The sequence below is a fragment of the Uranotaenia lowii genome, chromosome 3, assembly GCF_029784155.1.
Source record: "Uranotaenia lowii strain MFRU-FL chromosome 3, ASM2978415v1, whole genome shotgun sequence".
In the NCBI taxonomy this organism is placed as follows: Eukaryota; Metazoa; Arthropoda; class Insecta; order Diptera; family Culicidae; genus Uranotaenia; species Uranotaenia lowii.
The window spans coordinates 3,834,909-3,861,214 of record NC_073693.1 but is presented as its reverse complement, the minus strand read 5'-3'; the positions used below and the strand labels follow the sequence as shown (position 1 = coordinate 3,861,214).

The 26,306-nt window shown below is 31.8% G+C and overlaps 1 protein-coding gene across 1 annotated transcript in view; it reads left to right on the top strand.

The window, feature by feature from the left end:
• LOC129751622 (uncharacterized) overlaps positions 1-26,306 on the top strand; it is a 188,875-nt gene that overhangs the window by 150,573 nt on the left and 11,996 nt on the right. The window contains exons 4-5 of the mRNA XM_055747228.1: positions 671-782; positions 856-1,031. Coding sequence (XP_055603203.1) covers positions 671-782; positions 856-1,031 — 288 coding nt within the window. The remainder of the gene's footprint in view (positions 1-670; positions 783-855; positions 1,032-26,306) is intronic.

The window sequence follows — 26,306 nt, the reverse complement described above, 5'->3', positions numbered from 1 at the left end:
ACCCAGCAGTGATGTCAATTGAATTTATCGTTTATCAATGCGAAAAGACATACCCCTGTTATACAGCTAATAACTTTTTTCTCTAATAAGATACAAAGTTAGTATCTTCGACAAAGTTGTTCTGCGGAAAATTTCCTTTAGAAGTTTCATAAATTAGCACAAAAACCATCAGGTGGCTCGGTTCCACAAGAAAAACAAAAATGATGTTGATTTTCCAGTACAAAATGTTCAATTTTTCCATACAAACCTAAAAGATCAAATTTACTCATGTAAACGTTACTTAAAAATTCTATAAAAAATCAAGGATGAGTTTTGGACCAAGACGAAGCTTTTTAGACCCCAGGGTTTGAGAAAATCAAAAATGATCCCAAATCGACTCAGTCTAGTGGACCAAGATCCAATCAAATTATATGTCCTTATTTAAATTAAACTCGTCTGAAAAACAACACGTAACAGGAGTGAAATTGATTTTCCTGAGCTGTGAATCAATGGAACCGTTTCTTTTTTCTTTTACCCATACGCCATTCGCCATACTGCCATTAGCTGGTGACAGGAAATATCAATGAAACTTGCCCTTTCTCTTTCTGAAAAACTACCCTTGGAAAATCCAACCTATTGACGCTCAATATTTTTCGGCTATCTCCTGTGTGCCGTTATTTTTCTTCCACAGAGGCAGTTGCCGAAATTCTGGAAGCACCCGATTTGCATATAGACGAGGGCTCCACCCTGAGGCTGGAGTGCAAACTGAAACGTGCCACCGAGAGCCCGCTGTATGTCTTCTGGTAAGTGAATTAGGCGATGGTGTGGCTGCCTTGAGAGTGTCATTTTGCGACCGTCTGTTCGTCTTTACGCCAGGTACCACGAGGATCGAATGGTCAATTACGACCAGGAGGATGGCATCTCGGTGTCTACCAATAAGCTTACATCGAGCGTGCTGACGGTGCGGAATGCCACGGCCAGACACGGGGGCAACTACACCTGTTCCCCGGCCAATGCACGACAATCCAGTGTCTACGTGCACGTGCTCAAAGGTAGGTCACTTTAATGTAGAAGCTAACTCACACACAACATCCCATGGCTCCCGGGGAACGATTCCTTTTTCCAGTTTCGTTTCGTTTCGTTTGACATTTCCATGGACTGGTAGTGGAAAGTCGGCTGAATCGGGATTATGTAGCGGAAAATTTGCACTTTCAGCATGACAGTGCTTCTTCTATTTTTGACTCCGGAGACTGCTGGATGGCGGAAAGCAAAAAGACATATTTTTGCCTTCCGGTCTTCGGGTCTCTAGGTCTGTAGGTAGTTAGTTAGCTGCCATGAAATTTCTCTAGTGATGAACGCACGAAGCTGAAGAGGTTTAAGTTGAAGCTCTTCATAGTGAAGTGAAAATGTGGTGTCTCATATAAGAACGATTGACTGGAGCTTTTCAAATTTTCCGGCACCCTCGTTTGTCATTTCGATGGTGATTTTTCCTTTATTTCTCTGTTTATTTGGATAAGTCATGAGTAAGATTCGACGGGATTAAGCTGATCATAGAAATATACCTCAGAAATCATGATCATCTTTCGAACTAAACATTAAGAAATGAAATCTTCTGATCCTAGTTTGAATAATTGAAGCTCCCAAGTCAAAGTCAATTTTTATTGAAAAGCATGAAAATAAAATTCTTAAAATATGAAACTAGCACCAATCAGCTTTTAGGATAAAAGGAATGGTTTTGTTTTAGTAACTTAAAATGAAATAAAAAAATAAATCAATATTTTTATTCAATTATCCAATTTTTTAATCTTTCTTTGCTTTTGTTCCTAGTTTTTCTTATCAAATATTTGAGAATTATTGCTTATATGTGAAAAATTTCCTTGAAGGCATACTCCAGTATCATTTTTATGAAAAAAAGCTTAAAATTTACAAGCGTGTTTGAAATATTTTTACCGCAATATTCCGGATTTATGATTAAAACGTTTAAAAGTGGAAGTCAAAATGGCCATGCCAGATTTCAAAAAGCTCAGCTTAATTTTTAAGATTGGCTCAAAACAATGACCTGTAAATTTTTTTCAGGTTAATCGGATTTTATATTGAGAAACCTCTCAAATCTATCGATGTTTCGATTTTTAAACCCCAAAACCAAGAAAGGAACAGTTAATATAAAATCGAAAAATTTGAACTTGTGAATTTATTAGCATAAAACTTTAAAATAGAAAATCTTTTTTGATTCAAAATTGATTCAGAACAATTATTGTCAAGCAAGATAAAGTTGCTAGATAAAACTTGATAACAATATCGTAATGAGGGAACTTCTACTGCCATGCCGGAGAATGTTTTGGAGCAGACATTCAAGAGACGAAAAAGTGGTTGTCAGATGAAGTTTTGATTGATATTACAGCTAAAACAGCTTCATTGTAAACCCGTGATTTGTGAGGTCCTATTTTAAAATTATTTTTATAAAGTTTTAATTGAAAATCATCCTTCAATTTTGATTTATCTTAAAGGACAATTGAGAAGGAAATTTTTTAGAATTAAATGCGACTTCAAAAAAAATTGGTCGTACAGCGTTTTTAAGGGATATTGTGTTTTTTTTTAATTGTTGATTGAAAAGATTTTAGATTGCGGTTCTGATTTTGAAGGAGCAATTTGTGTTCGAATAAAATTTGATTGATATCTCTCACCAATGTTCTACAATTCGTTGTTTTCGAGCTTGTAATGGTCAATTTTATTTAAGTCAATTAAATGAGCATACGATTAGGTTGGCAGAATTTTTTTCGAACATATCCTGACCGGACAAATCCGGGAAATTTTATTTACAATCTTGGCATTCAGATTCAAAATGTTCAACTCGGAATCCGAGCAATATCCGGAGAAATTTGGTTATTACCATGAAATAACTCAGTTTAAATAAAAAAGAAAACACTTGAAACATTTTTTTATTAAACGAATTAAACCATATTAGTAGATTTTTGGTCGTATTTTAAGCTTCCAAAACAAAATTTTGATAAAACTTGCCATTGAAAATTCTTTTTTGGACCTAAAAATGAAAAATTATAATAACTCCCAGCTGTTTGCTAATACTGTGGAGTACAACCCGCTATCCAGCATGTTATTGTTGATTTTCGGGGATTCAATTCAGCAAGGAAGAACAACGATATCACTGGAGATATTTGCGATATTCTTTTTGACGACCCTGTAAAATATAGCTATAATACGATATCTCAACACATTACGAACCAAATTCTTCGAAACATAACTCAAATGTTATGAGTTTTATTGAAAAATTATATACGACCAAAATTAAACATAGCACTTTCAGTAACTCAACAATACTAAATTTATTGAATTGTAAAATAAATTCAAAAGAAATAGGTAGATTAAAAATTTCACGGACATGAATGCAAAAAAATTGGTAAAATGTTCCAACTAAAATAATAATAATGATAACTCCATCTGAGTTTTTTTGTGAGATTATTATAATAAAGTGAATAAATTCCGACTTAATCCAATTGAACGCGTGCATCAGGGCCGGACAGGACTTTTATGAAATTTTATGTCAATTATCTGGCAAGTCCGGATAAATGCGGAAAATGTGCAACCTTAAAAAATAAATTGCCGAAAATTTTTTTGTGTTTTTGAAGAAAAAAATTATGACTTTCTGTGATTATATCCAAAAATTCTGTGATGGTTTTCTGTGATGGTATTTCTTTTAATTTCATTGACAATTCATGATTAATTGGTTCTTTTTAACTTTTTAGTAGGGGAAAATCAATTAACATTACCAATTTTATCATACTTTTCTAATTCAAGGAGAAAAATCGGAAATTCATTCAAAATTCAAAAATTCTGTAATATCTGTGAATATTTAAAAATTCTGTGTTCTGTGACACAGATTCTGTGATAAAAATTTTCTCAAAATTCTGTGAAATTACAGAATTTTCTGTGATTTTGGCATCCTTGTGCTGAAGACGAATTAGGTTTTTTTTTTATGGGAATTTACCCCATTCGTCCTCGGAAAGAGGTTGACTAATGATCTTGATATTAACAAAAAAATATACTGCGCAGTTCAACGTTCGAATTTTAAATGAGAAAAGTGTAGGGCATAGATAAAAGTGTTCAAATCCTCACTTTAAGATAACAAAGCATTTCAATGGCTCTGTAGGAAAAAATGATTCTTGGGAGAAACGATAAGACTTTTTGTCTGCCCTATATATTAAGAAATCTTTTTTGGTTATTATTTTTAGCATCATGAATAGATTCGATTATTTTCAACCAGAAAGGACTTCAGATGACTTATCGCTTCTAGGACGTTATTGGGTTGATGTGAAATTTGGGTAAAAGATGTCGGAGCAGAAGCCAAGACATTTTAAGTTGCTTATTTTAAAAAGAATTTAACGAAGGTCGAAATTGAGCAATATAAAAGTTGTTGAAAAAACGATGATCTTCAACTTCAAGCCAGTGCTCAAGCTAAGATTGCCAGATTGAACGGTTTTATCCGGGTTTGCCCGGACATTCAATGCAAAAGTTGGGAAAAGTCCTGTCTGGCCTGGTTGCCCAAATTTCATCGAAAAAGCCTGAACTATTCCCAAATTTAATCACTTCATTTACCAAAAATAAAAAAAAAAAACAAATAATGTTGTTAAAAGTTGATATTCATGCGCCCAAAACGAAATTTTTGTAGCAGGTTTTACACACCTTATTTTAGAGGTTTTTTTGGAGGTTAAATTATAATCTGCTGATGTGGATACCTGAAAAAAAATGTATTTTTTTATTTTTTGAGTAACTCTTGGATTTTGAAAAAAATGGCCCGGATATTTGGGCAACAACTTTGAAATCAAATGCCCGGATTTTGCTAGGATTTAAAATAAAATTGCTGGGTTTGTCCAACGGATGCGTGCTGAAGAAAATCCAGATACCCTTGCCTTACACATACCATAAAAGAAATTTCAGTGTTTTCTATGATTTTTCATATAATCTGAATAAACCTTGGCAAAATCCGGAAAGTTTTAAACAATACTTGGGCACCCCGGCCAGATTTGACTTATCTCGAATTCTTTATTGGGTTTATTCACAAGCCTGGATACATAAATAAATTTTGGAATAAGTATCAAAGTATGAAGCGATACTTATCAGCATTCTTCTGTACGATCTACAAAGTGAAGGATACGCGGATACACCCAAGATGTTTTAATGAATCAATAAGTTTTTTTTATGATTGTGTAGCTTTTTCGATATAAAACTTTCGGATATTTAAAAAACTATCCAAAATCATTTGAAAGATCTGACAAGTCTGTATTGCATAAATTAAGTTATAAATATTCGGCCTTTTCAGACTTTTCGGTGGAATACTTAGCTCAGCTTTTCCGAGAGCCGGCTGAACGGTTTTTGAGTGGGCAATACACATTTCGATGCTAGTCGTGTACTGTGATCTTTTGAGTTTTACAAAAGTTCAACAACCAGAAATTTTTTCATTTTCCAATTAACCCCTTAATCAGTACAGTACATTAAAGTTTCATTTTCCGTTTTATTGCGTTACTGCTGTGTAATTTTTAACATCAGAACCCGACGGAAAGGTTAAAAATAATCAAAAACAGCCATTTTCCCCTGTTGCAAAGCACGAGCGACCGTTCGTCCAACCGGCTAAAAGCGGATACCTACTGTTCGCTTCATCCAAAAACAAAAAAAACAGACACCCGTTCTGAAAAATAACCATCTTTCGGGTTGGACGGCGGGAGAGTAGAAATCATATCCTCGCACTCTCTGGAGCCACCATTTCACAGTAGAAGGTAGCACCGACCATATGGCTATTTTTTCCGTAGAAAAGCAAGCACTTCCTGCCGTGTTGATCCCAAAACGGTCGCCACATGATGGTCCTTGGCTTCGGCTGGGCTGGGCTTCGCAGTTCACATTCGAAGGCAATGGTCCGGACCGGGTGTATCGTACCGCATTTCTCAGAATAGTGTAGCAGTCCGCTCATAAAAATACATATGTTTTTTTCGTCTTTTTTTATTATTTTTAAAAAAGATTCTTCCTGTGCCGGAGCAACGAAATGTGTTCCTAAACTTGGATTCATTCTAACCAAGCTTGAAAGGAGAGTAACAAGGAAAAAAAGTAACGGTTGGCCTTCAGGTTGGCGCCCTGCAGCGGGAGAGTACTGGAAAAATTTAATTTCCTCACATCCGACACGATGGCGAATGGCTTTCATTTATCAGGAGGGGGGCCAGCGAAAAGCGCTATTTTTCATATTATTGGATCTCCTCAGAAGAGCACATTTTGCCATCGTCGTCGTTGGTTGGCCAACTGATGCTGGTTGCCATATCGATACTCTAGTGGCAGCGAAACAACATCGAAGATATTTCTGAAACACCCTCACCGGAAGATGTTGAACTACCACACGGGAAGCGTCGAGGCAAGTAGAAGGAAAAAATATTGTGGACACTCGATATGCTATCACATTATTGTGAGCAACGTTGACGGTCACAAACATGATGGAGTATCATTTGCAACCATTTTGCTCTACTAGGATTTGCTAGGACGAGCGAACAACCGGAAGTCGGTAAAGTGTGCTTCTTTCTAGTAGATACGAGGAACTACTTCCAGTGCTGCTGCTCCTGATAAATGAATGGTCGCTTGACTGAGCGCCCTTGATAGATGATTGGAATTATTGATGGTGGTCGTTAGATAAAGTTGTAGTGCTCGCTATTGTACGTTTAACGACATTTAGATGGAAAATATCTCGTTTAATGGTCAAAAGTATTCATTGGTCAAAGGAAAATTTTGTCATGGAATCCGGACTGGATCTTTGAAAACACCCTTAGCAAGTTGAAACTTGCAGTAATGAAGGAGTAAAAATTGAATTTTAATGATAAAATGAAATCAAATCTGAGTTCAGGATCAAAATCCAAAATATGTTATCCAGAATGAATCTTAGAATCAAGGATCAGAAGCCAGGATAGAGACCTGAAATAAGCTCCCAGGAATCAGGATCATAATGAAGTAATTAGAATCTGAACTCAAGATAAGTATTGGAAACAGAGTTCAGGGATCTTGATCAGGATAGAGAATTTCAAGATCAGAGCCCGATATGAGGATTCCTGATTCAGGGTCAGCTAGAGTTTGAGATCATGATCAGGATAATATTTGAGGATCAGAATAGTACCAAAGATAAGGATAAAGGATAAGTCTAAAAATCTGCGATCAGGTTCAGCGTTCAGGTTGAAAATTATATCCCAGTATCAGGATCTAAAATAGCGATGCTCTATCCTTAATTTAGGACCATAATCCATCAGCTGGAATCATGAACCAGATTCTGGGATCAAAATAGAGATGCAATATTTGGATTCGAGATTAAAGATAAAGATTGTCATCAGAATCGGGGACTGGTTTCGAATTAAGATCAACATAATGTTTCGGATCATAATCGGCCTAAGGGTCGAAAGCCTAATCTCAACTGCATTTTTGTTTCACTGTTCATGCTTTCAATTTTTTTTTCAAAAGATACAGCCTAAATTTTCTTTATTCATTTTATTTTTTTTATTCGATATTGATAAGGCAAAAATCTGATTTAAATAAAAATTGAAGATAGAATATAATAGATGATCGGATTTCGGTCTATCCACAACTTCTGACTGCAGTTTAAATTATGTCGAAAATCCTCGAAAAAAAAACCCAAATTGATTCATGGCCAAAAAATTGACTTCGGCTACAAATAGGTAGTGCCGGACTTACCAAACCGAGCAAAAGAGCAACTGAATCGACCGAAAGCAAGTAATGCAGTTTAGAGGGGCCAAAGGAGTAGCATAAAAAAATAGTTTCATTTCCCCTTAGCGGGTCCAGCAGCTTGGCTTGGCCACACACTCGAGGGGGTCATCAGCTCTCTACCCGGAGAATTTTCTCCGTCCGGTCCAGCTGTTTCAGTGCCTGCAGTAGTGCAATGCATCATCATCTTTAACTTTTGATAAACGATCCTAGCTGTAGACTGGACAGAGGGCAGTTAGGGATTTATACAGTGGTGTTAGTTATAACTGGTGTTTCCCGTTAGCCAAAGGAAACAAATCAAAAAGTAAATACACTACTGTCGTCGGCCAACATGTTTCGAAGCTTTCCTTTTGGGAGATAGATGATACGATCGAGTTAAAGGATACGAGTTTTGAAATCCAATTTTCTTTTTGATAGTTTTCAGTTACTAGGAATTAAATAGAAATACAAAAAAAAATACAATGATGCTTGAACAAGAATCACATGCAGGGATGTATCTTATATTCGAAGGAATGAGGGCCATTTATAAGATAGAACTGCATAATTTGCATCCATGTTTCAGCATTAAGAATGAGAACATAAACGTTTCTTATTTCATCATTCAAGTAAAAACATTCGATTTTAATGATCGTTAACATCTACTTAATGTTTTTTTTTCTATTTCCTAATTCACGTCGGTTTGTTGATTTGAAGTTTTTTTTTCAAATGGTGGTAATCATTTTTTCTTGATTTTATTGTTTTTCCTACAAATTTCTGGAAAAGCATGACTATCTTCATATTTTCCATTTTATCAACTTTCATGGTTTTCTTTTTTCTGTTTATTTTCTTTAGTGGATTTTCTTGCTTTTACTGACATTCTTGATTTTCCAAATTTTTCCTATTTTTTCATTCCCCTGATTTATTTTGAATTTTTTTTTATCAATTTCCTTGATCCAATTGGTTAATTGAATTATCAGTATCCTCTTGAGAGTTAAAATTTTCAAAATTTTCTTGATTTTCTTAGATTTTCTTGATTTTCTAAATTTTCTCTAATTTCTCGATTTTCTTGATTTTCTTGATTTTCTTGATTTTCTTGATTTTATTGATTTTCTTGATTTTCTTGATTTTCTTGATTTTCTTGATTTTCTTGATTTTCTTGATTTTCTTGATTTTCTTGATTTTCTTGATTTTCTTGATTTTCTTGATTTTCTTGATTTTCTTGATTTTTTTGTTTTTCTTGATTTTCTTGATTTTCTTGATTTTCTTGATTTTCTTGAATTTCTTGATTTTCTTGATTTTCTTGATTTTCTCAATTTTCTTGATTTTCTTTATTTTCTTGATTTTCTTGATTTTCTTATTTTTTTTTATTTTCTTGATTTGCTTGATTTTTTTTATTTTCTTGATTTTCTTGGATTTCTTGATTTTCTTGATTTTCTTGATTTTCTTGATTTTCTTGATTTTCTTGATTTTCTAAATTTTCTTGATTTTCTTGATTTTCTTGATTTTCTTGATTTTTTTGATTTTCTTGATTTTCTTGATTTTCTTCATCTAATTGATTTTCTTGATTTTCCTGATTTTATTGATTTTCTTGATTTTCTTGATTTTCTTGATTTTCTTGATTTTCTTGATTTTCTTGATTTTCTTGATTTTCTTGATTTTCTTGATTTTCTTGATTTTCTTGATTTTCTTGATTTTCTTGATTTTTTTGATTTTTGAGATTTTCTTGATTTTCTTGATTTTCTTGATTTTCTTGATTTTCTTGATTTTCTTGATTTTCTTGATTTTCTTGATTTTCTTGATTTTCTTGATTTTCTTGATTTTCTTGATTTTCTTGATTTTCTTGATTTTCTTGATTTTCTTGATTTTCTTGATTTTCTTGATTTTCTTGAATTTCTTGATTACCTAGATTTTCGTGCTTTTCTGGTTCTTCAAACAAACAATTTTAAGTTTTTTAAATTATTCTTTTGATTTTCTTTTTTCATTTTCTAAATTTTCTTATTTGTCATTATAATCATTATTTTTTTATCTTTTTTCTTCTGATTATGTTAACTCCCTGAATTTTCATGATTTTCTTGCTTTTCGTGGTTTCCTTGATTTTCTTGATTTTCTTGATTTTCTTTATTTTCTTGATTTTTTTGATGTACTTGATTTTCTTGTTTTCATTTTTTGATATTCTTGGTTTTCTTAATTTACTTGATATTCTTGATTTTCATGATTTTCTTGATTTTTTTGATTTTCTCAATTTTCTCAATTTTCTTGATTTTCTTGATTTTCTTGATTTTCTTGATTTTCTTGATTTTCTTGATTTTCTTGATTTTCTTGATTTTCTTGATTTTCTTGATTTTCTTGATTTTCTTGATTTTCTTGATTTTCTTGATTTTCTTGATTTTTTTGATTATCTTGATTTTCTTGATTTTCTAAATTTTCTCAATTTTCTCAATTTTCTTGATTTTCTTGATTTTCTTGATTTTCTTGATTTTCTTGATTTTCTTGATTTTCTTGTTTTTTTTGATTATCTTGATTTTCTTGATTTTCTTGATTTTCTTGATTTTTTTGATTTTCTTGATTCTCTTGATTTTCTTGATTTTCTTGATTTTCTTGATTTTCTTGATTTTCTTGATTTTCTTGATTTTCTTGATTTTCTTGATTTTCTAGATTTTCTTGATTTTCTTGATTTTCTTGATTTTCTTGATTTTCTTGATTTTCTTGATTTTCTTGATTTTCTTGATTTTCTTGATTTTCTTGATTTTCTTGATTTTCTTGATTTTCTTGATTTTCTTGATTTTCTTGATTTTCTTGATTTTCTTGATTTTCTTGATTTTCTTGATTTTCTTGATTTTCTTGATTTTCTTGATTTTCTTGATTTTCTTGATTTTCTTGATTTTCTTGATTTTTTTGATTTTCTTGATTTTCTTGATTTTCTTGATTTTCTTGATTTTCTTGATTTTCTTGATTTTCTTGATTTTCTTGATTTTCTTGATTTTCTTTGATTATCTTGTTTTCTTGATTTTCTCAATTTTCTCAATTTTCTTGATTTTCTTGATTTTCTTGATTTTCTTGATTTTCTTGATTTTTTTGATAATCTTGATTTTCTTGATTTTCTTGATTTTTTTGATTTTCTTGATTTTTTTTATTTTTTTGATTCTCTTGATTTTCTTGATTTTCTTGATTTTCTTGATTTTCTTGATTTTCTTGATTTTCTTGATTTTTTTGATTTTCTTGATTTTCTTGATTTTCTTGATTTTCTTGATTTTCTTGATTTTCTTGATTTTCTTGATTTTCTTGATTTTCTTGATTTTCTTGATTTTCTTGATTTTCTTGATTTTCTTGATTTTCTTGATTTTCTTGATTTTTTTTGATTTTCTTGATTTTCTTGATGCTCTTGATTTTCTTGATTTTCTTGATTTTCTTGATTTTCTTGATTTTCTTGATTTTCTTGATTTTCTTGATTTTCTTGATTTTCTTAATTTTCTTGATTTTCTTGATTTTCTTGATTTTCTTGATTTTCTTGATTTTCTTGATTTTCTTGATTTTCTTGATTTTCTTCATTTTCTTGATTTATTCATTTTAGTAATAGTTTTGGTTTTCTCAGTTTTTCTCAATTTGCTTAATTTGCTTAATTTACTTGTTTTTTTTTATTTTTTTTCTCTTGATTATTTTGATCTGTTTTCTTATCATTGTTTTATTACAACAAAAAACAATTCTAATATAGTTTGACTCATGAGAAGTTGGATATCCTTGAGATTAATGCTTATCATTGAAGGTTTTATTTTTTCTGTAAAACTCCAGGTGAAAAATATGTAAACGAAAGCGCGGGGTTCAAGATGAACCCCCATCAGATTGCAGGGATTATTCCACCAGCTTTGGGCTCCTGTTTCTGGCCTGAGTTGCTTCGAAACTATGATTGCTTAATGCATTTTTCGAAACATTATATCCACATTATTCAGCACGGGGATTTTGGAAGCCCAGATTTCCTTCCCCGGCAGCCAAGTGCATAACTCCATATGGCAGCTGCCAAAATACGGGCAACTAAAAGCACCAGCTGCCAGTTTTCCTCCTGTTCGGGTCCCAAGTGAAAATAGATCTTCCGGACGCAGAGCCCTGGAAAGTCTTTGATAAAGCGTTTTGGTTTTGAGTTATTGTTGTGCTCCGGACGCGTGGGACCATTTAAGGCTCTATGTTGTGTATTTCAGCTGGCTTGTTTTCGAGTGTCTTGTAATGCTGGTTAACAAAAGGGTTCCTCGAACAAAAAAAAACCTTTTAATGTCAAAAGTCGTTTTGAAATAAATTGGAGGTTTTTGCAAGTAATTAGAACGTTAACTACGAAAGTCGAGCGATGGGAGCAGCATGAAACAACCATGTGTTCAGTTACTATGAGCTATTGTTTATCGCTCTTCAACTCATTAAAGCCATACAACAATGTCGGAAAAGCGCAAATGGAAAGCAGCTTCCATCTACTTCGAATGAACCCCAGCACGCCTAATCTCAATGGTGATTCGTATGTGATTTTGCACAATTAGGGTGACTGGAAGAGACGGAGTGGGAGGAGAAAGTGCTTTTGTACAGTAAAGCAGCCAGTCATCATGATGAATACTCAAAACACTTGACTGCTGCCCTAGTTTTCCGCAACCTGTCACGTGGATGAGTGACAAATGAGAAAGTGACGGCTGATGAATTATTGAAACTGATTCGCGTTGATGAACCACTCGCAGCAGGCTTGCATTTTTCGTACATTCGTTACATAATTGGTAGCAACCAAAGCAAGTTAGTACCCAGCAGGCAGCAGGCGGTGAAATATGCGAGTCTAAAACCATATCAACCATTTTAACGGTAATTCACCATATCGGTGAAACTTTCTGAAAATGAAAAATTTATCACGCTTGATTGAGCAATTTCGAGAATAAACAAAAACAAAGCACACGCCATGAGTAAGACAAATCGTTGTTGGAGCTCCATCACGAGCGTCGGATGTGAGTTCGAAACCCGTCTCTCGGCAGCCCTCGGGTAACCAATAGAAAAACGAACGAATTCGTGTCACTTTCTCACAAAGTTTTCCTTCCTGCAAACATTTTGCAATGCCAACCTGGCTTACTGCGATCTCTACGGAAAATTGAGTTGTATAACCAGAGACGACCGACGACGCTCGGTATGGAAGGGGAAAAATTCCAACTTTCTTCTTCTACCAGCAAGCCAACAGCGCCGCGCCATCTAGTTCCAGGGAAAAGCGGAAAATTTATTGCAGTACCATGGCACTGCGGATGTAAATTTGATTCGTGAGGTTTTATTTTAACAAGTTTTTGGTCGGTCGTGTGGCGCTTCCGAGACACAGAGAGGAAGATGATGCAATTTTCAAAGCAGAATTGAATGCGGAAAGCTCCATGGCTGCCGTTTTATTTTGTGCATTAGAGCGTGATGAGAGAATCGTGCCAAGCAGCAGAGGAATTAAAAACGAAACGTCACCGAAAACTAATTTCGTTAAAGCGCATAACTCCACTTAAGGTGATTACAAGTATTACCTACATTCCACAGATAGCTCAGTCAAAACTGGTGATTCATGCAATTATCTCTCGAGGAATTTGGTTACAAGGCATCTAATAATATGGAATTGTGAATCGAGGAGATATTTTTGCGCAGTTATAATTTAATCTAGCAGTTATCAACAACAAATGGCATTGAAATTTAATTTGCAATTATAATCATAGCACTGTAAATTTATCAAAACCATCATTTTGTCCTTTAAAATAAAAAAAAACAATGTCTATAATAATATTTAATAGAACATTCAAATAATAAATTAAAAAAAAACTCTTGTTAATAAAAATTAAGAAAAAAAGAAATATATCAAAAAAAGTGAATTAAAAACAAAAGATAATTTCAAAATAAAGGAAGTCAATAAGAAGATCTGAAATTTATAACAAATCAAATGAAAAAAAAAACCAAAAGAATGAAAAAATATCAATAAGATCTAGGAAAACAAAAAACAAGATTGATAAAGAATACTATTTTTAAAATCTGAAATATTCAAAAAATCGTAAAATTCCAAGAGACAGGAAAAATAAGAAAATAAAGATAATGATAAATTCGAAAGATATGAAATTTTAACGAACATGAGATATCTAAGGAAGCAAGAACATAATCCGCAAATATGATTTTAAAAAAAAACTTGACTTGAACCCGCAAATCCCGCTCTAGTAAAAGGGCGCTCCATTGGTCGAAAAAACTCAAGCAAATCTAGAAAATCAAAAAAAATCAAGAAAATCAAGAAAATCAAGAAAATCAAGAAAATCAAGAAAATCAAGAAAATCAAGAAAATCAAGAAAATCAAGAAAATCAAGAAAATCAAGAAAATCAAGAAAATCAAGAAAATCAAGAAAATCAAGAAAATCAAGAAAATCAAGAAAATCAAGAAAATCAAGAAAATCAAGAAAATCAAGAAAATCAAGAAAATCAAGAAAATCAAGAAAATCAAGAAAATCAAGAAAATCAAGAAAATCAAGAAATTCAAGAAAATCAAGAAAATCAAGAAAATCAAGAAAATCAAGAAAATCAAGAAAATCAAGAAAATCAAGAAAATCAAGAAAATCAAGAAAATCAAGAAAATCAAGAAAATCAAGAAAATCAAGAAAATCAAGAAAATCAAGAAAATCAAGAAATTCAAGAAAATCCAGAAAATCAAGAAAATCAAGAAAATCAAAAAAATCAAGAAAATCAAGAAAATCAAGAAAATCAAGAAAATCAAGAAAATCAAGAAAATCAAGAAAATCAAGAAAATCAAGAAAATCAAGAAAATCAAGAAAATCAAGAAAATCGAGAAAATCAAGAAAATCAAGAAAATAAAAAATATCAAGAAAATCAGGAAAAGCTAGAAAATCCAGAAAATCAATAAAATAAATTAAATTTAAAAAAACCATAAAATTCGGAAAATCAAGAAAATGAAGGAAATCTTGTATATCTAGAAAATCTTGAAAAACAAAAAAAATTAAGAAAATCAATAGAATCATCAAAATCAATAAAATCAAGAAAATCAAGAAAATCAAGAAAATCAAGAAAATCAAGAAAATCAAGAAAATCAAGAAAATCAAGAAAATCAAGAAAATCAAGAAAATCAAGAAAATCAAGAAAATCAAGAAAATCAAGAAAATCAAGAAAATCAAGAAAATCAAGAAAATCAAGAAAATCAAGAAAATCAAGAAAATCAAGAAAATCAAGAAAATCAAGAAAATCAAGAAAATCAAGAAAATCAAGAAAATCAAGAAAATCAAGAAAATCAAGAAAATCAAGAAAATCAAGGAAATCAAGAAAATCAAGAAAATCAAGAAAATCAAGAAAATCAAGAAAATCAAGAAAATCAAGAAAATCAAGAAAATCAAGAAAATCAAGAAAATCAAGAAAATCAAGAAAATCAAAAAAATCAAGAAATTTAAGAAAATCAAGCAAATCAAGAAAATCAAGAAAATCAAACAAATCAAGAAAATCAAGAAAATCAAGAAAATCAAGAAAATCAAGAAAATCAAGAAAATCAAGAAAATCAAGAAAATCAAGAAAATCAAGAAAATCAAGAAAATCAAGATAATCAATAAAATCAAGAAAATCAATAAAATCAAGAAAATCAGGAAAATCAAGAAAATCAAGAAAATCAAGAAAATCAAGAAAATCAAGAAAATCAAGAAAATCAAGAAAATCAAGAAAATCAAGAAAATCAAGAAAATCAAGAAAATCAAGAAAATCAAGAAAATCAAGAAAATTAAGAAAATCAAGAAAATCGAGAAAATCAAGAAAATCAAGAAAATCAAGAAAATCAAGAAAATCAAGAAAATCAAGAAAATCAAAAAAATCAAGAAAATCAAGAAAATCAAGAAAATCAAGAAAATCAAGAAAATCGAGAAAATCAAGAATATCGAGAAAATCAATAAAGTCATGAAAATCAAGAAAATCAATTAAGATATCGGGAAATTCAAGAAAATCAAGAAATGCAAGAAAATCAAGAATGTCAAGAGAATCAAGAAAATCAAGAAAATCAAGAAAATCAAGAAAATCAAGAAAATCAAGAAAATCAAGAAAATCAAGAAAATCTAGAAAATCAAGAAAATATTAAACTTCAGGAAAATCAAGAAAATCAAGAAAATCATAAAATCATGAAAATCAAAAAATTTTAGAAAATCAAGAAAATCAGGAAAATCGAGAAAATCAAGAAAATCAAAAAAATCAAGAAAATCTAGAAGTTCGATGAGTCAAAAAAAATCCATAAAATAAAGAATATGATGATATTCAAGATTTTAATAGACAATCAACTGATTGAAACAAAACACAGAAATCTAAATAAAACGAAAATCATGGAAATCATTAAACTGAAGTAAATAATAAATGTGAAGAAAATAAGGAAAGTGAGGAAAATATATAAAATCGAGAATATAAATAGAAGTAAGAAATTCAAAATTAAAAAACAGCATTATTTTATTGCAAAAATCAATTGCAACCTGGAAATTGAATAAAAAAACACCTTTGTTTCACAAATGATTCTATAAAACTAAGAAAATTAGAAAACTTATGATTAATGAAAAAAATTTAAAATAATTGAATGTCAACCAATATATCCAGAATAATCAAAATACCATGTTTGATTCTGTCATGGTTCGATTTTCGCACATGTGCCAAAATCGATCGAGTTTTGAAACATCATTTCTTAATATTTTCCGCTTTTCAAAGACTTATGTGATTTAGACAAACACCATGAATGTGCTTTACGTCTTTGATCTTGAGTTTACATAAAAGCAATAACAAAATGAATGAAAATGAAAGAAAAAAAAATAACCGAATAAAAAATATCAAAATACTATCATTGAAAATCAGAAAATCATTGAAAAACTAAAAAATCCACGAGATTCCTTAAAATCTGAATAGAAAATCTGAAAAATTGAATAAATCTTTTTAAATGAAAAGTATTGATAACTTTGAAAATTGAAAAAGGAACATGAAAACAATTCTTTTAAGTAAGAAAATCATGAAAAAAAATGACATTTAAATCGATTTTCTCCCAATCCTTCATATGTGTAGATTGTTCACGGTTTTTTATTACTTTGTTAGAATGCCTCCTGGAAAAGGTTGCAAATTACTTTCTATGCACTTTTTCAAGTCCTAACATCAAAAGTTTGAGTCGCCCAGCACGGCGCCCTAGTAAACTAAATAAACATTCCACCAAACGACCATCTGCAAAAGTTTTCTCATCAAATTTTGGTCTCCAACTTTCCCTCAACAAGCTGCTACTGGATTCGTTTTTTTCCTGGCACAAACTTAGCCCACGGGACTCTTTAAATAACCGAATTTTGGATTGTAAACGTTCGCTTCTAAAGAGCTCTGCTCGTGCTATTACTGGTCAACCGAAGGGTCTGTGGCATTCTGGAAAAAAAACACACCCATACTGACACAACTTGGATGACCCAAAAAATACCACCCAGTGACAACGTTAAAGTTTGGCTTTTTTTCAACTATTTGATTTGAAGGTTTAAAGCAGCAGCGGCAGAACTTTTCGGAAAAGCCTCACGTTTTTCCAGTTTCGTTTTGACAATTCCGACTGTGTGATCCAATTAGATTTATTACATGTGCAATAACTTTCCGGACAGGTTTTCCACTTGACCCCCCATCCCCTCTTTTTCGAGCATCAAATTTTCTAGGTTCTGGGTAAACTTTGAAAAGATAGCCTCCCGGTGAATGTGCTTCGAAATCCGAACTGTGAGTAAAAAAACTGCAGTAAGAAAACATTTCATGGCACCCCAAAAGTCATGGACTGCTACCAGATAGCATTTAGATGAATCCAACATTTCATGCCGGCATCAGTTTTTTTCCTGCCGGATGTGTGGCGGCATCTCATGGCTTGCTTGCTTGCTTGCTTCAAGAGATCGAGGATAACGGCTTTCAACCAAATGTGCCTACCGCAAGGGAAGGAGGCTTTGGTTTTTATATGCCTTCCTAAGAGCAAAAAAAATGCCCATGCTCACTAGGATGATTCTCTTCACTGGACTACTGCGACGCGGATAAACGATAACTACGAGCAGGACTTTCAGTGAGATTTTTTACTGCCGAGATTCGGGATTCAGCACAGAAATTGCAGTTGTTCTTCTGCCTTGCAGGATGCATTCCGTCGTCGTCGTCGTCGGCATACCGTAAACTATATGGATAGACTCCTCGTGTTTTGTTTAACGAGAATTTAGGAATTTATGAAAGTTTTCAGCGTCATGTGTCGGTTTGTCCGTTTTTATTCTAGAAAAGATAAACGAACGGAGCTATTATGGTGTCAGAGTCATGAAAATGGTAAAGTTTTTCATGCAGGTTTCATGTACTGAAAGTAAATTAGCTACCTGATTTTTGAAGGTGTCAGGCTTTCAAGGTTGGCGACTCAGTAAGGATGTATTGGGACATGACGAAGAATTTTCGACAATCTCATGTGACTTCTGATCACAATATTGATGTTACTTTGCTCAAATCAAAAGAATTCGTAAGATCTATGCCGATGATGTTTAATGATATTTAGATCGGCATAGATGGGAGGGTTATGAAAAAAAGTTATGAACAAAAACATCATTTCTTAATTCTCCACAAGAAAAAAATCATAAAATTCTATACAAAATTTTAGCTTGAAGCATGACCTTCACTATCAGTCTCGTTGGGCTTTTATTGAAGTTGCGGCCATTTGGAAGGCTAACAATAAGTTAATTTAATCAAAAAAAATATTTATTTTTTTTTTTTTTCAAATCAAATGGGTGACTTTCAAATTGGATTTATGGCCCATTGAAAATACCGAAGGAAGTAATAAATCGAATTCCAGATATTTTATTTAAAAAATGATAAAAGAACCGAGAACTGCATGACTGAGGAACCTTATTAGCAGGTTTTTTTTTATTTTTTTTTTTCTAAATAACACTTCAAAATAGTTGAAACTTTAAATTTGAAGCTTCAATATATTTAGATTTCTTCAAAAACAAGAAATAATTCGAAAATTTTATCGAAACAAATTTTGTAACTAAAACTTTTGGCGAAAATAAACAATTGCGTAGAAAATTTCAAAATAACCTTAAAAAAATGTACGAGTGGCCTCAAAAGAAGCAACCAACTTTTCCCAAATTTTAAACGGGCTATACGTTAGACTGGGTCGATTTGGGGTAATTTAAGAATTTCTCAAACCCTGGAGTCTTAAAAACTTTGTTTTGGCTCAAAATTAATTCATGAGTTTGCTTAAATTTTAAGAAAAGTTTACATGAGTAAATTGGAACTTTTATGTATGTATGGAAGAATTCAATATTTTGAACTGAAAAATCATCATATTTTTCGTTTATTCTGTGGATCCGAGTCAGCATATGGTTTTTAAACCAATTTTAAATTTTCTAAAGAAAATTATCCGCTGAACAACTTTGTTGAAAAACGTAACCTCGTATCTTATTAGACAAAAAGTTATTAGTAGTTTAATGGGGCAATAATTTTTGGCAATAAAGAACAATAAATCCAATTTGCATCACTGCTGCGTGCCTAGTGTGGTTTTGCATGACTTTTTTCATGCAATACTTCGCGAAGCACAAGCAGTAATGTCAATTGAATTTGTTGTTCATCATTGCCAAAAGACAAACCCTTGTTAAATAGCTATTTTTTTTTTTTTTTTGATAATTAGATACGAAGTGACAGTCCTGGACAAAGATGTTCGGCGAAAAATTTCCTTTTGAAAGTTTATAAATTGGCACAAAAACCATACGCAGGCTCGGAAAGAAACGAAATTGATTTCGGTTTTTCAGTACAAGTTATTCAATTTTTTCATACAAACCTAAAAGTTCAAATTTACATATGTAACCGATTCCTAAAAATTCTGCGGAAAAACAATGGATGAGTTTTACATAAAAAAAACGCTTCTAAGACTCCAGGGTTTGAGAAATTCAAAAATGATCTCAAATCGACTCAGTCTACTATACATGTAAATTAAATTTCATTTTCATCATACACAAAAACTGTGTCAAACTCTTTGATGAAAAAATAGTACTTTATTCAACAAGTTGCAAAACTAGATGTTTTCATCACGTCGAGTGCTGAAAAAAAAGAGTTTTGCAAAGCGTTGCTTTTTGGCAATACTGTCAACTAGTTTTTTCCTTCCAATCAGAACAAAAACTGTATCGCAAAAATCTACTTTCCGATTTCAAGAATTTGATTTTGAAAATTAAGTTTTGTTTAGAAAAGGCCTGCTTTTCCTACTGGAAAAAACAGTGTCGAAAAAAAGTACTTTTCGATACAGTTTTCAAAAAAATGTCTAAACTGGCTTTTTTCGACACTGTTTTGATTTTGAATGGAAAACTTCAAACCGTTATTTCAGGTAAAATTAGTTGATGTTCAAGAGCATTTACTGACATTGCAAATAGCTGTGTATACAACTAGTTGCGAAACTTGATTTTTATATAACTTGTTTTGACTAGTCATAATGTCTTAGTTTTTAACTCGTACTGAAAACCCAGCCAAAATGTTGGTAGCTATAGAACGATCTTATGAAAGTTGAGAAACTAGGATTTATTTATCTAGTAAAGTGACATTTCACATACAGTCGGTCAAAAAATTGTCCATACCGCACTTATATTTGCACTGAAATATTCTTAAAAGGTTCTTTTGCTATCAATAGTGGAACCACGTGGCACTAAGATATCTCTATCTAGTGTTAAAAAAGTCTTTTTTTAAGATCTATAAGCACTTTTCTCATAAATATGATGGATCTCAAAATATGTTGAATATACTACAACGAGTCCATAAATTATGCCATACACTGAAGTTTAAGTATTTTAATATTTTCAATTTTCCTCAGATCACAGCCATAATTTTTGGGATTGCTACTCGAGCTGTTTCGAAAATTGTTGCCAAGTTTGAGCACTTTTCAGCCATTTTCTCGTAAACTGTAAATTTAAAAAAAAATCTAAAATAACAGACTTGAACTATAAATTTTTACAAATAAATTCAACATTAAACAACAGAAAAAATTACAAAATCATGTTTTTGGCAATTTTTTTTGTGGTGATTCTCTGATTAATAACATTTCGCTTGATTCATAACACAAAAAAGAAGACTTCAGACGAAGTTATGTTCAACAGATGCAACAATGCATTAGAACAAAATCACAAATATAACTTCGAAAAAGCATATACCGTCAAACGGGGCATCATGCAACAGCGGGGTTCGATGCAACATTTATATAACACTACATTGAATCAATTTTTGATTTAATGTATTGTAATAAAGTTATCTTTCAATGATAACAAAATGATGATGACATAATTTCTCGCATCTTAAGCTAGTTGTCTTAAGTTTTTTTTTTATGTAAAATTTGAAAAATCGAGCAATAAATATACAAATTTTAACATGTTTTGAAGTCGAAAAAAACTTTATCCAGTATGACGGATCGGCTTGATAAAATTGCCTTCAAACTTTTTACAGGTTTCCTCATGTTATACCAACATTGTTGGTGTAAAAATATTTTTCGAACAATCACCCAATTTTTTTAAATGAATATTTTTAAAATTCAGTTAGGTGTCTGGGGTTAAATGCAACAAAATGCAAATCAAAGAAATACCTTGTAAATCTCGTTTCCATGTGCTGGAATATGAATGTTTTGCATCACGCGTTTGTAAACATTTAAATTTCATTCATACAAACATTTATTTTTATGATTTCAGCTTGTAGAATTTTTCGTAGTATTATTTAGCCCCTAAATGTATGCAGCATCCTTATTTTCAGAAAAAATGTGAAAATTTGTTTTTACAGACCCGAAAACTATTGCAATTGGTGTTGTCATGCGTAATGGTCTTTAAGGCATCGCAAATATATTAAAAACTATGAATTTTCGTACGTGTTCATAAGATTTTTCATTAAAAACAAAGTTTGTTGCAAGTTACCCCATTTTATAAGGAGGGTGAAAATCGCATGTTTTTAGAAAATTAAAAATAACTGAAGAAACCAATAATTTTTTTAACTACGCCAATTTAATGCCCCAGCATCCTTAAAACTTTTGATGCATAAAGGATACGATTAACTGTGAACATAAATTTTTTAGAAGCCATTGAAGTTGAAAATTGTTGCATGTTGCCCCAGTTGACGGTATTTTAGAAAGAGTAAATAAAGAAGGGAAAAGGAAAACAGCTGAAACATTACACATAAAACTAAAGAATGGAAATTCAGTAAACATCAAACAAGATTCCATTGAAATTTCGAAAATATATAGCTCAATAATGAAAAAAAACTAAGAGAGACGCCTCAGTTCAAAACGAAAGCGACTTATTCAAACACGACGACCTCAAACACGAGGATTCCAGCTGACATCACGACGACGCCGACACCGACGCCGAGAATGCTGGACACCAGCTGTTAAAAGCGGTTAAAATTTTGGATTAAAATTAAATAAGACAGCCGTAACAGAAGCACGCGGCGACACAATTTGTAAGAGCAGAAAAGAGAAGTGATTTTAAGGCATATTGTGTAAATTAAGTGTGTTAATTTGAAATTTTGAATATTTTTTACCTGAATACAGTTTTTTATGAATATGAATGAAATTGTCCAGTAGGCCGAAACGTTAAGAAATTGTTATTATTTGGCTCAACAATCACCGAAAAAAAAGATAACAACAAATGGCGGTGATCAAAACTCGTAAACAACAATTTTCCAACGATTTGTGTTCACTTTCCACGTGTTGGTACTTATGATCGCAACATGTACGAACATGTCCGTTCCAATCTCAGTAAGCGAGGGACGCAAAAGGCAGATCCAGCATACTTGGTGAGAATGTTCCATCTTCTTTTTTCTTATTGACATGGCTTTATAGTGGTCTCTTTTTATTCGTTCGCCCTTGCTTTGGCAGCGGTGAGTAGCAAAAGCTCCTAGAGCAGAGTGTGAATAGAATTAGCTCTTTTTTCCTCTAAGAGCCGCTGAGGTAAGTTAGGTGAAAAGGTAATCATCATGATTTCATCCATATTTTACAGGTTGTTCTGTTTTTTTTTATAGTGTCGAATATTAATTTTTTTTGTATAATGTACATCTATTGAAATTACTTTCTTAATTATTTATGCATCAAACATAGTAGTAAGATTCCAGTTTGATACATACAATTTTTTTTAAATCCCTTCCACAGCACTGTACCTTATCATATTTTCGACGACATGTTCTACTCGATATTATCAATCGTGTTTTTTTTTTAATTTTAATTTAACAACGCCAATATAAAAACGTGGATAAAAATATTACATTTACCTTAAACAGTTTCACTGCAAATCATTAATATTAAATTAGTATCTATTCGGTATCGAATTTTGAATACGGCGAATGCGTCAACTGACACTGATTCGAGAAAAACGCTTTTAAAGTTTGAAGTCTCCATAAGCTCCCAGCAAAACACCATGAGGATATCTCTATTTGTTTACATTTGGCGCATTCGCCCTTTTCAAAATTCACTACCGTATTGTTAATTTATCTGTCATTCATCTAAAATCATTTCATAAAATAACAGTAGTTGACGTCTAGAAACCAAGAATTATATTTGACATCATCAAGATATTATAATTCAATTATTTTAATACCAAATAATACAGTATTTTATTACAGGTAAACAAGCAAAAGATAGGAAGTCATCGAAAATCATTTATTTAACTTGTTGTTCCCCATGCGACTTGATTAGGAATTGAAATTCATAGATATTTTACAGATTTTACTTCAGTGTTGTTTCATTTCAGGTTATGTTGATTTTAGGACTAATATTTTGATTTCAGAAAGCTTGAACTGTTTTATATAACAATTAACGTATCATTTCGAATTAAATCGAATTAACATCAAATTTTCATGAATGTATAAATTATTTTAAATTCTCATTTTCAATCATTTACAATCATAGTTGCCAAGATTTTTTGTTGATTCGTCTTTTGTGGAGTGTTTAAATTTATTTATGACTAAGAAATTGTTTGTTGTATAATCTGTTTAATTTCTTTTAGGTGATATCATCATTTAGATAAAGCTGTTTTCAATAATGAATTTATTGTATTTTGTAATCGATGGAATTGATCAAGCTCAATTGTGAACTTCCGATTTGAAATTTTAGAATTTTAAACATAAAAAAAGAGTTTCAGTTAAAGGGACACAATTTATGAAATTTTACAAGTATTTAAGTCCCAATTGCTAAAAATACTGTAAGGAGGACACTTATTCACGATGTATGAACACATTCAATAATCCAATTTCAATCCACTATTTTTCACTTTATAAAAAGTCATGTCGATCTTTTTTACTTTTGTTATGTGATGAGGAGTTATTGTTTAAACTGCAATTGGGATACACAGTTGATGAAATTTTCATTTTTAATATTTTTCATCGACAAAATTATGTAAATATTTAGTTAATTATACGGATTTCTATTATTTAGATAAAATAGCTTATTTTGTTGTTTTGGTTTTACTTCATTTATCTATTGCTCACATATAGTTGATCGTCAGAACATAATCGTCATATATCTTAAAAATTAGCGCCACAATATCGATGATTATTACTCCAAGATATATATTTATTAACTAACATTCTTTCCAGCTTCTTACTTCCGCAAGGGATCATCACGGCATCACAAATATTCTTTATACAGAAATTTCATCATAATTTTTTATCCAGGAATTTACTACTTAGGGCATTCTTCCCTGCCCTAAATTACATCATAATATCATATGTATCATTATTTCAGGTGACTGGTGACTGCTGCAAATATTTCATATTGATATTTCTTTTGTCATAACTTCTATAATTGTAATATTTTGTATGTCAATTGTTTTATTCTTTTATATTAATTTAAATTTTATAATACTATGTTAAATTATATTATCTTACATAATGTTTTATTATTTTATTAATATTACAACACACTGTATTCTATTATTTTATTTCGTTTGACTATACATTTAAATCCCTAATATATTCTAACAAAAAGGGCAGGGGCATCTGGGTATCCTCGTTTTACAAAAGGAGCGGTTACCGTGTATGCTAGTTCCCGTTTCGAATACTGGACGTTCCTCAATGTATGCCAAGGGAATTTGACATGGTTGAGGAAAAGAAAGTGTTTGATTACTTTTTGTAAAATAAGGACGCACTCTTTTTTCGGAAGCCTTGGCGGCGGGATTATACTTTGCATGCTATCTTGGTTAGTCAACAAAATGGTTATAGCTTCTCGAGACTTTCCCCCTTTTTACCCTGGATACCGTTAGTGCCTCTGCTTACGATTCCATTCCCTTAGAAGTCTCATTGAGGGGTTATTATTGTGTTGCGTGGTAGCCAAGATGGACGTGTGGGTTATTTTTTTTGCCACAACCGCGGCGCTGCCGTAAACCCAAGGTGGATACAATACATACATACATACATACTTTCCACGTGTTGGTACTTATGTTGTTCAAATCACACCAAGTGTTTCTTAGCGTGTTTTTTACTTAACTTTCACATGTATGCTTGATAAAAATTAAATATGCTTACAAAGTATTATTACGTTCTATTATTCAACTTTTTTTTCTAGCTTAATTTTATTTTTTTCACTGAAAATGTAAGACATAACTTCGCCTGTAATCTTCCAATTTTTATGTGTTGGATATCGATCGAAAGGATTTAAATCAGAGAATCATTTTAAGAAAAGAATGTAACAGAAACTTTTTTTTTGAATTTTTTTTTCTGATGTTTAATTTAAACTACAACAATTGGTTATCTGACACCTTATACGTACCTATCGATAAAATGTAAGAGAGCACAAGATTTGCTCTCTTAGCCTTCAAATCGTTGCCGGCGAAAATGTTTTAAACATCTCTCATTGGTCAATATTAGGGGAAAACTGTAAGTACAATACGCACCAACGGGGTGATGAGATGGCCTTAGTCATTCTTTCTCAAAAATACACTAACCTATGGCTTCGAATCATGTTTTCTTCATTTGTATTGTGGCTGTCTGGGCAAGTGGACAAATATTACTAAGAATTCACCAAACTTAGAAGATTCACTTTATGACAAATCACGGATCAACAAACAACCACGAATTTTGAATCATTACAGAACTCTTAGTCTGCGCGAGATGCTATTTATAGGCGCACCAAACGATCTGGAATGTTTTGGGAACGCGAGCTTCTGACAAATGAAGATGACTCTGGAACTTTCTGAGCGTGCGAAACAACTGGAAATGTGTAAAAACTCCAATGCATTCCATTCGCGTGGTTGAAAAATCAAAGAAAATTTTTAGAATATTCTAGAATCTTTCAAATATTTAAGCTTATGACAATTGGTCTGAACAGTACCAAATAGGCTTCTTCATGATTTATTAGGTGAAAAGTTTACAAAAACTTCTTTAATTCTAAGAAATAAAGCATGGATTACGCAAAATCTTAACGAATTAGAAAAGGGTCTATCTCGGAGCTATGTAAACGAATTAAAAATGTATAATGAAAATACATGTTTTGCGACAATGTTCCGTGTGTTCCGAAAATCACTCATTTTCAATGAATGATTCTTATTGCACTTCGCAACTTAACGTACTGAGGTCGAGTTTTGTTATTGATTGGTTCTGGA